Below are 12,969 nucleotides of genomic sequence, written 5' to 3'. Positions count from 1 at the left end.
CGTAGCAACTCAGTAACATCTCCTACAACGCAACAGGAGCGCCGTAAGAGCGCAGAAGGGTTGCCGAATAAACGGCGTAAATAGTCACGGCGCTTGTTTGGAGACTGTGCGGCGTCTCTATTGCGTTTATACTGCGTGTGTACGGCGCTTTTACGGAGCTTTATTTTTTCTAAAACGATCTTACTGCGACCCTACGGCACTGTCACGGCGACCATTGCGCACTCAATACGCTTTTCTACTGCGTTCATCTGAAATTGCAGAATACGGTTCAGTAGATTCCCTTCTTAAGACCACCCCAGAATTAAGACCAACCCTCTATTTAGACCCATTTTTAAAGAAAAGAATTTTCTGTTTGTAATGTTAATGGTAACATGATCAACAATTAAGACTACCCCACTTATCCACATTTAAGGCCACCAGCTTTAGTCCCAATTCATTGTTTTATTTACCTAACCCGACTACTGATATTCAAGTAAATACCTTTTCAGATAACAAGTTTTTTGTTATTCATCTGCAAGCATGACACTTAAAACAATGTGTTAAAACTGTTATGATTAGAATATTGTATAAAGGTAAGACATTAAACTTCAGATTGGTTTAATGTTACTTTCTGCATATTTTTGTGACAAATTAATTTCTTAATTAAAAGGTGAATTATGTACATGAAACAAGACCTTTAAATATAATTTATACATTAAATATCATCAGATTAATGTTCTAATTAGGATTAATAAATATTATAACATCAGTTTATAGTAATATTTGAAGGTTATAATATAATTGTTTGAACATGTTTATACATAATAATTCAAAAAGAATGGTCATGAAATAGATATGCCTTGATAATTAATTATATCCACAATTAAGACCACCCGCAATCAAGACCACTTTACTGCAGTCCCTTTGGTGGTCTTAATTGAGGGTTTTCACTGTATATATAGAACGTGAATATCTTTTTAACCATTGATGATGAACGGCAGCAAGCTGGAATATTGCTTGTTTGCATGCAGGTGCAGCAGGTACACAACTATTCAGAATGAGTATTCGCTTGTATGTGAAGCACGATTTCAGCGCAGTGTGAGCGCCGCAAGACCGCCGTGTGAGCGCTGTGAAAGCATAGTGGAAGCGCAAAGAACGCAGTAGAAGCGCAGTCGAAACGCAGACAATCGCCAATGAAAACGCCGTAAGAACGCATTGCAACGCCTTGGGAGCTCCGTAGCAACGCCATGATTGCCGTGAGGACGCCATGGAGACGCAGTGAAGTCTCAATGTCATCAAAAATATCAGATTTTTCTTGCGATCTCGCGGCGCTTTGTTAAATTTAACAACGCCGTGCAAACGCAGTGAAAGCGCAGTCTAGTGTGACAGGGCCTTAAGTTATAAAAGCAAAACGGGAAAAAGACACAATCAATGATATTTGATCACGCTTTTGTTTCTAAAAGAGTGACTTTCTTTCCATTCCAAAAGCAAACCACTGAATAAACCTAGCATCTTAAACATACATATCAGCAAAAATTGAAAAATCAAAAACAATTCCTGATTTTCAAGAAGGCATGCAAATAATAGCTCTTGTTGCTATTTATACAAATTGCTCACGATAACCAAGAACTCTTTCAAATGATTTCAAAAGTATGTCATAAGTATTGCATGCAATAACAACCAAATGCAAAGTTGCTCTTTAAAATATTCTAAATTAATTTGCATGATATGAAACAGAGATATAGAAAATTCTTTAAACACAGCCAAGAAAACGAGGCATAAAGCAAGCAAACATATTTATGAATTTAACAAAAATATACATAACTATATTAAATAGATTTCAATAAAGAACGTCTTACTATTAAACATATTATACACTGTAAAGTTGTTATAGTTATTATACACATATAGCAGAATAATAAAAACAAAAACAATATAAAGATTATTGAAACTTTGCATGATCCTACAATATGACAATAGAAACAGTTTAAGCGGAAACAGTTATGGCCACTTACATTATTCTTTTATTTATCTGCTCTTGAATTTGATTTGACAGAAAATTCATGATGACTTCCACTCGGGTGATTGTGCAAAATTTCAACCATTGGTAATGAGTAGTTTGCGTGATATCTCTTTTTAGTTAATTGATATCATTTACAAAATTGGCCTTTTTAGTAAATCTCTTAATATGATGAATCCATACTTAAAACGAATGAAGGGAACACAAATGATGAATAGATACCATAAAATTTTCTAACGTGACCAAGGTAATATAATGTAAAGCACAAGCAAATAGTAACAACAAGATTTGTAAAATTTTTGTATATCTTTCCTTGAAATTACCTTAAATTACAAAAGTAAATCAAATTCATGGAAACAAGCCCCCTTTCGTTTAGCTTAAAATGTTTCTGTTATCATATTCTTAGATCACGCAAAGTTAAAATATACAATGTATTCAATTATGAACTCTTCAATCTGCTACATGTCGACATGTAACTCTAGCATACACTTTCATAGACTCTTTTGTAAGCAAGAAGAAAACTATGTATACCCACAATCATTGCAACTAATGATTAGATGCCATTTTGAAGCTTGATCTCTGGTACAAATATCATAAGTATCGTAACATGAACAATTTGAATTGTGCTTATGCAATATATTAATAATAATACATATAAATGACGAGTCCACAATATAATAGAAATAATGAGCTTGGGAAAAGTGACACATTGCATCTTATTAATTAGGTTATAAAGCAAAGAATGAAATGAATTAAGATTTACCTATATAATATGCCTTACATTAAATAAATACACGAGGAGGTGGTGCGTACATTGTACGACGATCTGGAAATATTTGGGTAATGACTTCGTTAAACCAGATAACAAAGCACCATCCAAAATACTATATAGAATAAGTTCATTCACCATCTCTTTCTAAAATGTATTGATAGAAAAGAATATAATCTGTATTGTTAAGAATAAATAATTATATTTAAGTGGACCAATTCAATGCAAGAAGTGGTATGTAAATGTTACAATAATTCCTTTTCATTACTCATGTGAAATACCTATCTTTATTTACAGCTACAGTAAATGTAGAATGATGAAATGACAACACTAAAATTACTGATTACGAGTAAAGAACATTTTAGTTACATCAAAAGATCAAAAAATGAAGCTGGAAATTATTTGGGGAATAACACTTTATCAAAACTTAATGGATTGCCTGTATGTTAAACGTTTTATGCAACACTTAATTTATTGTTCACACGAAAGTAAAGTTAACTAAAATTTCAACAATCAGATAAAAAGCACAAGTATTTTATGCTAACCAGTTAGATACTGGGTGTTATAGTTCTGCCGAACTTTATTTGACGTACGTTTTATTTATGTTTTGTTTTGACAAAATTTATACAAAAGTTAATGTTGCGTTTTGTTCTAAATGACATGTTTCTCGTTTTAAATATAATTATTTCTCTAAAACCGTTCACAGTTATTCTGCAATGATGACTCAAAAATTGCATTACTTTTGTTTGCTTAGTGTTCGTGAAGCCGTCGAACGTCTGAAATCATATCCTATATGTGCGTCATTTCATGCACAATGAAACAGTCAGAAATTGCTCTGATTATACTTATAAGGCATAAGAAATTTAAAAAGTCTCTTAAATTAGATACACATCACTAATCGAAGCCGGAAAGTTTTCACATTTTGCAGTAAACTTCTTAAGTGTGATATATGACATATTCTCAATCTTGTCTGAGGAAAAATTATTAAGCTCACCCAAAAAAGGATTGCTCAAAAACATTTTGTTGTACTATTTTGATAAATGTGTCATATGAATTTACAACACGAGATAAGTTCTCTATACATATGACTATATATACATGTATGAACAATATTACTTGGTCCACATCACTTCTGTTGTGTGTTTAATGTGTTCCTCTGATGTAAAGCTTGGATTTTGAGAAGATATCCAGGCAAGTGCTTTTGCTTCTATCATCTGCCACTCTTCTTGTCTTTGTGAAAACTGTTTACGTAACCAAGCAAGAACCAACACTGTACAAACAACACTAGAATCCTAGACATAGAGAGTTCAAAATTTATGAAATACAAAATTTAACAATTCGTAACAAACTTAACAAAATTCATCAGAAGTACATAAAAGCATAATCATAAACATCGAGAATTAACAATTTCCATGGGTCATAATTTCTGAATAACATCTGATGTTTGCATATGTAAACTGCAAGACTGATGGTCTATCTTTGATTTGATATAAAAACTAATTTGCAAAATTTTAGAATGCTATCGAGATAACATAAACATCTCTACTCATTCCTCTTCTTGTAATTTAAATCTTAAATTGTGGTGAATCTAATGTCTCTTTATACAAGTCATTACAAGGTCCAAATTTCATTTTTGTTCGGTTTTATGTTTCACTAATACTGTCAAAGTTGCATGAAAACTTTTCAGTTACACTGGTGCAAGAATACATCAAGTACCCCAAGTATGAACAGACACCTTAGTAGAACCACCGTACACATCCCGTATTCTAGCTACATAGATTCCTCACATGATAAAAATACCAAGTCCCTGACGGGACGCAAAACCTCAGTGGTAACGGGTGTAACTGATTTGAAGGCAAAAACCTTAACCACTCGGCCACGGATGTCCCTCAAACGTTAAACAATTACCATACCATTTTTAGACTAAATAATAGTTGCTTTAATTAACTATAATTTATCTAATTACAGCAAAGGATATACATATTTAAAACAAAATTTAGTTTACAATAACACATCATCATCACATAGGTTAATGAGGAGATCATATTCTTGTAATATTACTTAGCAGTTAAACTAACCAATAATACTACCTTAGAAAATGTTAATTTGTCCACCACATCTTCTTTCGTTACATCAAGTAGTTGTAACAGCTGATCCGACATATTCCACTGTCCGCGTAACTGTTGTAAACCAATCACTGATATCATATGATCACCTGATAAAATAAATAGACGCCAGTAAGATCTCCAACTCTTAATGTGATACTAACTTATAATTCAAAATTGAGGGACATAAACTGATAAGTGATTGAAGTGACTGAATCAATTAATATCAACTATGAGACAAAGATGTTTTTATGATTATGTTTCCTTTACTAGCCTTTCGCTTGTATTTCTGGCCTTTATGCCAATTTTATCATGAATCAGCCATTGATCCAGCTTACTGGTTTTCCTAGATATCTAACCAGTAATTACAAAAGTCCCTGCAAGTGATTGACCACTTATCGTACATGAATTATGAATAAGCAGTGAGAAACAAATGACCATTAAACTTAATATCTAGGAGGAATTTTGCTTTGCAAAACGTGATCCAGTGACTCAAGTATTTCCCCCCGGCACAACTCTTATGATGAACCAAAACATTTTTGAATAAGCAAGTCTATTGATTTTATATCCCCCTCTGAATGATACAAACCACATGATTGAAGCACCTAAGGATTTTGAAGAAAATAAATTTGGTGTATTAGTTTAGTTAATGTAATGATACAAAGAGAGAAAAAACATTTTAATTGAAATCTTACAGATCAGAAAGAATATACTTTAAAAATTAACTCGACAATTCCATTTGTGAGCTGTACATATATTATCATATTTTATATGTTAAGAAGAAACATGGCAATGCTATGAAACCAAGTTCTTAACAATAGCCACTACAAGCTGGTCCATACTCTCAGTTTTTGTCTTACCAAAATGCTTAATAAGGTGAATATAAAAAGTCAAGGTCTAATTGGAATTACTCAAAACGGGTTTTTTAAACAGTCCAACTATTAACCGAATCCATTACAATGTCATAGCCACAAAAAGGTCAAAAACCACATGCCTTTTCCCTGAAGCTGAAATGTGTATTATAAGTAACCAATATAAAACTCACAGAAAATAAAATTATGTATGGTATGTGTTGAATTAAGACTAAATACAGAATTATAATTATATCATAATTTGGATATTTATACCAATTTCTAGCGCAAAATGAAACAACAAAAGAAAACATAATAAAATTTTTTTCGTAGTTGTATCTTGAAAAATTTAGTATGTCTTTAAATGGTTTCTTAACTAACCTGGGGGAAAATCCCATAATCACAGAATAGATACTTTGGCGGTCGCCTTTACAGTGGCCATATAGACCACATAGCAATTTACAGCGAGGTTATTACATAAGCCTTCTGTATACCAAGTTTGATTTCAATATCTCATTCATACCGGAATGCACTTGCACTTCCGCCAGAACGCCAGCCGTTTTTTTTTTCAAATTTAATAACCAGGATTTTCCAAAATAAACCCTGGTTAATAAAAGATCTAACCATATTTTTATTGATATATATCTTAGACTAATATAATAAATAATATTACAGTTACATTCATTTTAAAGTGACCTTTTGTAGTTATTTTTTTTGTAAACCAAGGATGTCTTTGCTGTTCATCGTAAATTAATGAATGGTCATTACACCACAACTTACCTGTAGATTATGATGTCATTTAAGATTCAAACAAACTAACATTTTATCAGATTGACAGGTAACAATCTTAGTGGTAAGTTGAAAATAACTGTGACAACATTTATGCAGTTAAGCAAAAATATCTTAAATAGTTAATAAGAAATAGGGTTGCACATATAAATTTACGGCATCATGCTATTCTTTGAGAACCTGTCCAAAATAAAATTACCTTTCTGTTGACTTGTAGATTCCCCTGAACCAGTAACATTTTCAGCACTATTTTCCCTAGTGTTATCTCGAGGTGCACTATCATTATCCTCCACGGACTTTCTATTACCCTTGTCTTCTTCTGTGCGATTGGTTTCACCGTCATACAACTTTATTTTAAGATTTGCATTGTCTATCTTATTAGCTTCATCTATAAAACATAATTCTATGCTTCATATATATTCATATTAAGATATTTGTATAATTATATTTTAACCTGCAATTCTTTGTCTTGTTCTGTTTTGTTATTCAGTTGGGTATTAAATTACTAAGACAATGTTTATGTCATTCAGTAATATCCCTACGTAAAAGGTTAAAGGAGAGTTCATGTGTTAACTCCATGCAAAATCTCAGGCTGAAGCAATCACCTGACAAAAACCATTGACCTGCTATAAGCAAAGTTGATAGATACTTTCTATAAGTGAAAGAATCTACAGTCCTTGACACGATTTGAACCCAAAGCGATGAGGGTAACTTGAGGGTTACTTGATTTAAAGAGAGTTACCATAGCCACATAATAACTGGCCACATGTTTTGTTTTGTAAACACTATTAACATTAACACCATAAACCTGATGCAAGTAAGCTAACAAATGTTCCTCCACTCAGCATTTAGATCTACACCTGGTTGTTAAGAAGACAACTAGCTTATCAATTTCAATACTATTAGAAATTGCCGAAATGCAGAATATCAAAAAATGTGTATAACGTTTTAATGACATCTTTAAAAATATTATTTATTTAACAAAAAAACAACAACAAAAAAAACCCGAAAATATAGTGTTCTGTAAAAAGACAGCTTTTTAATAACCTTATTGCTTCGTATAGCATATACATGTAACTTCAATCTGCAAAATCTTCTAGGTTAAAGAAACAGATATCAAGTTTGTGGACGAAATAGGACACCGTAAGTCTTCCCATTAATAATATTGTACTCTCTACTTATACATATACTTGTATCAAAGTAAACATTACATACGACAAATTCTTTTCAATATTTATATAATTTAAAAAAGTAAAACTTTCAACATTCAGGTACAGGGGCATTTACATTTGGAGCAACATAACCGTCAAACAAGAGAAAAGAGACAGAACATTCAATGCAATTTCAGTCCCAACAAATATTAAAAATATTGTAAAGATGAGAAAATAAAAAATTAAAAAACAGAAATACTGGATTTGAATGATCAATTTCTTTAAACATTTATTAAACTGAATTTGTATTCTGTTGACTGACCATGTTTGGAATATGGCACAGGTCACTGAAATACAAACCTTAAACCTGCTGACGGAAACTAAATTTACCTAACAGCCTAATGTTGACATGATCAGTCGGTACTTTTGTGCGTGCTGAGTATGGTCTGCACTATTCATTATTCAGTTAAAATTATTTTGAATGTTATCTTAAAGTGATAAATGGTTTTGTCCAAAATTGAAAATTAGCCCTGTCCATTACAGATAATAAAATAGCGAGGATTAAAGGGTCTCAATATCCAAAAACCTAAAGCTTAATGACCCGCAGTGAAAAGGTGAAATGAAACCAAATAAAATAACATAAAGTCCAAACATCAAAACTGAAAATGTTGATGGAGCCTATTTTAGTCAGACTGCATGGTTGTTATAATGATGATAATACACCTTACTAGTATAGTTAGCATAGTAAAGTGGCGTCACCACATTTAACACAATTATTTACTACATTAATTTCATTTTATTTCAACAAATTAACTGGATCATACCTTTTGTAAATATTCACATGAAAAGAAAATCTCACCTGGTCTAGAAGTAAGATCAGAACACTTGGATGCACCCTTGCTTTTAAACCTTTTTGAGAATATCTTTGGCAATGGAAAACCACATCCAAATAACCTGGCTTTTTTCTTACTTTTTGTTTTTAGAGCTGGAGGATCAGCATGAGCAAATAATTTCTTAAATATATACAAATGTTAAAGATAAAATATTTTGATTCGACATTTTTATATTTGTCATATAACAATTATAAGAATAGTGAATTATAGTTGTCCTTTGAAATTGGAAGATGTTTGTGTCAAGTAAGAAAAATGTGTCAATCACACAAAGAAACAAGCAGTATATTTTAATTTAAAAAAATTAAGAACACAAACACTAAGACTTTATATAAGATAAAAGCTTTATTAGCTCATCTATAATATGCTAATCTATATTTATAGACAATATCACACAAGTGCAGGTCGATGTCTGTGAATTGTTTTCTAAATATTGCTGTCTTTTAATCTCCTAGCACTGAGATGCTTTTCAAAGTATTAAACTTTACAAATAAAAGTAATTTGAAATTATTTCATAACACTTACATTAGTTGAAACCTTTGCTTCACATATAGCATCAAACCCATTGTTGTTTCCTGAACAATTCTCCTGTCGTTCATCCTGTCATTAAAAGGAAGATTGATTAAATCATAAGAAATAAATCAAAGTCAACTTGAATCAGTGACTGTAATACATAATACAAACCTATAATTATTCTATTAGTAAACAAGCAGAAATCATTGAATAAATTCTGTCACCTTATTATTCTCTGGAAATGAGATCAGAACACTTAGAGGCACAGTAACTTTTCAACCTTTTAAGAATGTCCTTGACAATCAAAGCTACATTCAAATAACAAAGTTTTTTGTTTGTTTTATTTTAAATATTTACAAATGTAAAAGATAAAATATTTTGACTCGACAATTTTATATTTATCATATATCAACTACATGTATGAAATAAAGAATGCCAGTTGTCCTTTGAAATTAAAACATGTATGTACCAAGTTGAAAAACGTGTCAATTACACAAAGAAACTAGCAGTATATTTATACTGGGAAAATAATGAACACAAACACTGAGAATTAAGATGAGATATAAACTATATTAGCTCATCTTTATTATGCTCATCTATATATATAGACAATATTATTTTTCACAATAATAATGTATACATTTATAGTGATAATTATGTTAAAATATTATAATATCTGTCTTTACAGAGCTTTCTTTAACGTTTTTAATTTACATTATAATACTGCACGTTTGTAACGTCGCTTTTCATTGGATAATCGTGACGTTAAATATAGTTTTATATACACGGTTGCTGTAGATTCATGAAGAAATCTTACTTTTTTCTCTTAAACACGATGCTTGCTGTATTATAAATTCGTTATAATGATTGTTGACAGGTTATATGGCCGTATATAATCGGTTGTTTGCAATATAACCCGTCGCCTCGAGGCTCGGGTTATATTTACAAATACTGTTTATATTGGGTCATATAATCTGTCAACAATCTTTGTAAATAATATTGTATTTGCAATAATGTTAATTTCTTTATTTATTATGTACCTTAAAATTACGACACATGTGCAGATCGATGTGTCTGAATTGTTTTCTAATTATTACTGTTTGTCAAATCTTCTACGGCACTAAGATGTTTTTCAAGTTTTAAAGCTTTTCTTATATAAGCAATCTGAAATTTATTTAAAATACTTACATAAGTAATGGCAGTAGCATTAAACTTATTCTTGTTTTCTGAACGATGCGCCATCTGTAATTAAAAGGATAATTGATTTAATCATTAGAAATTAATCAAAGTCAACTTAAATCAGTGGCTATAATATCTAAAATAAAAACCTTTAATTATTCTATAAGTAAACAAATAGATATAAGTGAATTAATTCTTTAGAAGGAAAGACATCAGTAAAAGAATCAGCAAATTAATGTACTTATCAATTAATACAAGGTTAATATGAACAGGTATCATTCTAAAAATGAACAGCTTACTTGATGAAAGTCTATTTAAATCCTAACGAGCCCACCAAGCTCAACTTATGATAATGATGTAAACAAAAATAAAGAAGAGCATCATGATATGCTACTATAACATTAAATTTTTTTAAAAACTAAGAGAAAAGTATCTTGAAAAGCATTTTTTTTCTGGTCCTTCGCAATCATTGATTCCAACACTTTTAAGTGTTGAGAATTAAGTATCGCTCAAGCCGGTGATGGAGGCATGAGGGATGTTGTACATTTTCATTAGCCCTCATGTATAAAATCAATCAAACCGAATCTGCAATTTTTACTAATTTTGTTGCGGTTGATGCTTCCGCGGGGTTACGCTGTCTCCATATTTCCCCTACATATATACAAGTGTATGTCTATCAAGAAACCACAAAGACAGCGCAAAATGTGATAAATAATTCAAGAAGAGATCCAAGAGACGTTGGATCGCACCAAATATCTGATATCTATTACCGCAGTTTCAGACAGTAAACTTATCTATACCGTAAAACCTACGTTTAGCTCTAATTACTGTTATTTACAACATACAATATCCAATTACATAATTGTGTACAGTTTAATGCAAAGACCATCTATAAGGTAAGATATATAACAACCTTAACTCATAGATTTAAAAGTACTTTAAACAACATGTACATGTAAACAAACAAATTGCTTCAGTAAGGAAAGGGCTTAAAACAAAATATATTGACATACGTCACAAATGTAATCAGATAAATTAAATGTCATTACTTAAAAGGTCTAGCTCTAGGAATTATATTTTTTAGAGAAGAAGATTTTTTAGAAAAAAATCCTATATAAGACTATGCAGTCAATGACCCAAAAGTGCAGAGTCACTTATGAAAATGTTGCAGGCTCGGTTTAATTGAGTCTGTTCATGGAAGGTACTGGAAAGTGCAAGTAACTGTCCACGCCCCCTAGCACCGGCTTAAGCAGAATTCAACATTAAAACAAAAATGTTGAAATTTTGAATTTAGAAAACATCCGTAGATGTGTTAATACGGCGGTACATGGAACCTTCAAATTGACACAGTAGTGCTATTCCATGAAAAGCGGCGTATTGTCCTCAAGTAAAAAAATGCGTGTGCCCTAAACAAGAAAACAATGGGCAGAACTAAATATAGTGGCATTTTGAAAGGGGATCTGAGGTTATGACCTTGATCTTTGAGCCATGGACCTAGGTTTTGTGTGTGATACACAATCCCATTATGTTGAGCATTCATACAAATTAATTTTGTAATAAATCAAAGACTGAACAAGATATAGACCAAACAAATCCGGACGGACTCACGAACGGACGTAGGGACTAGCGAATGGACGCACATACACCGAACAACATGCCAAAAGTGGCGAGTAAGTCGAGATCACCGCACGAGGGTTATACAAAATGAATTATATTTATGTCTTATCAGCAGCTGATTGTTTGAAGGTAAATGAAAACAGATAAAAAAATTCGTGTTACGACCAATATGCAGTACAATAGTTCTTTTGTTTGTATAAGCAAATTAAAATTCATTTCTTAAATATATCTTCCATACCCTCTGTACCGCTTCCATCCCATCACCACATAGCATCCTTCTACTCTGTAATTCAGAAGATTTCATTTAATTAGAAATTTATCAAAATCATTACCGGTAGCAATTCAATTCAGTATGAATATTTGTCACTGCAGTTCTTCCAGTTGTACTCTTTGTTGTTTAAGGATTCTGTAAAGGTTTCAAAAACTATCAAGAAATTAAGAGGAAATTAGCTTAAACTTATGTATATTGTAAGTGAAGAATCGACACAGAACAAATTCTATAAGAGATTTTTTTAACATTTTAAACTTTGACTTCTTAGTATGACTTTACCTTTGCATTATTGTTTCTCTAAATATTCTCTTTTCTATTTCATTTTAAGTCTACAAAGGGTGTCAATAGGTAATGAAATATAAAGCAGATTTTGTAAAACAACCTATAAGACGCACGTGCCGTCTAGTAGATATGCATTTGTCCGTATAGCAATGGGGAAAATATTAGACTTGATTTTGGGAATTTTTTTATGCTTAAACAAAATCAAATTGTTTTCAAATTTTCTAATAAATTTAGCTTTTCTGATGTACATCATGTCACAGAGCTTTAAAGGATTAAAATAAACGTTAAACTGAATGATAGTGTCATGTTTGAATATCATATTCTTTTTATAATTATCTTATTTTATCTTCGTGCCAATGAGCCAGTCTATAGTCGATCGTTCTAAAACCCGTTGACACCCGTCTATAATCTAATGACGGACAGGGAACAAGAGGCATCACTTAAATATGCAACGGAGATTATTTTGGCGCTACGGACACAGCGGAAAGAAAGGACTATTACCAAAAAATTGTGTAAACTATTTCAATTGATGTTATTTAACTGCAACCAATCG

The 12,969-nt window shown here is 31.5% G+C and overlaps 1 protein-coding gene across 3 annotated transcripts in view; it reads right to left on the bottom strand.

Moving 5' to 3' along the window:
* Positions 1 to 1,379: 1,379 nt before the first annotated feature.
* Positions 1,380 to 12,969, bottom strand: part of LOC132728009 (von Willebrand factor A domain-containing protein 5A-like) — a 31,000-nt gene continuing 19,410 nt past the window's right edge. For 2 of the 3 annotated variants that reach the window (XM_060713611.1, XM_060713613.1), the window contains 7 exons: positions 12,102 to 12,146; positions 10,256 to 10,309; positions 9,080 to 9,154; positions 8,524 to 8,677; positions 6,713 to 6,901; positions 4,859 to 4,983; positions 1,380 to 4,060 (listed from right to left, as the gene is read on the bottom strand). In XM_060713611.1, the coding sequence (XP_060569594.1) occupies positions 3,881 to 4,060; positions 4,859 to 4,983; positions 6,713 to 6,901; positions 8,524 to 8,677; positions 9,080 to 9,154; positions 10,256 to 10,309; positions 12,102 to 12,146 (822 nt within the window). In that variant the 3' untranslated portion in view covers positions 1,380 to 3,880. The remainder of the gene's footprint in view (positions 4,061 to 4,858; positions 4,984 to 6,712; positions 6,902 to 8,523; positions 8,678 to 9,079; positions 9,155 to 10,255; positions 10,310 to 12,101; positions 12,147 to 12,969) is intronic. The other variant, XM_060713612.1, reaches the window with a different exon arrangement.

Source organism: Ruditapes philippinarum, unplaced genomic scaffold (genome assembly GCF_026571515.1).
Source record: "Ruditapes philippinarum isolate M1 unplaced genomic scaffold, ASM2657151v2 ctg388_1_1_1_1, whole genome shotgun sequence".
NCBI classification, from domain to species: domain Eukaryota; kingdom Metazoa; phylum Mollusca; class Bivalvia; order Venerida; family Veneridae; genus Ruditapes; species Ruditapes philippinarum.
Note: the sequence above shows the minus strand (reverse complement) of the source record. Positions and strands in the feature narration are given on the sequence as shown.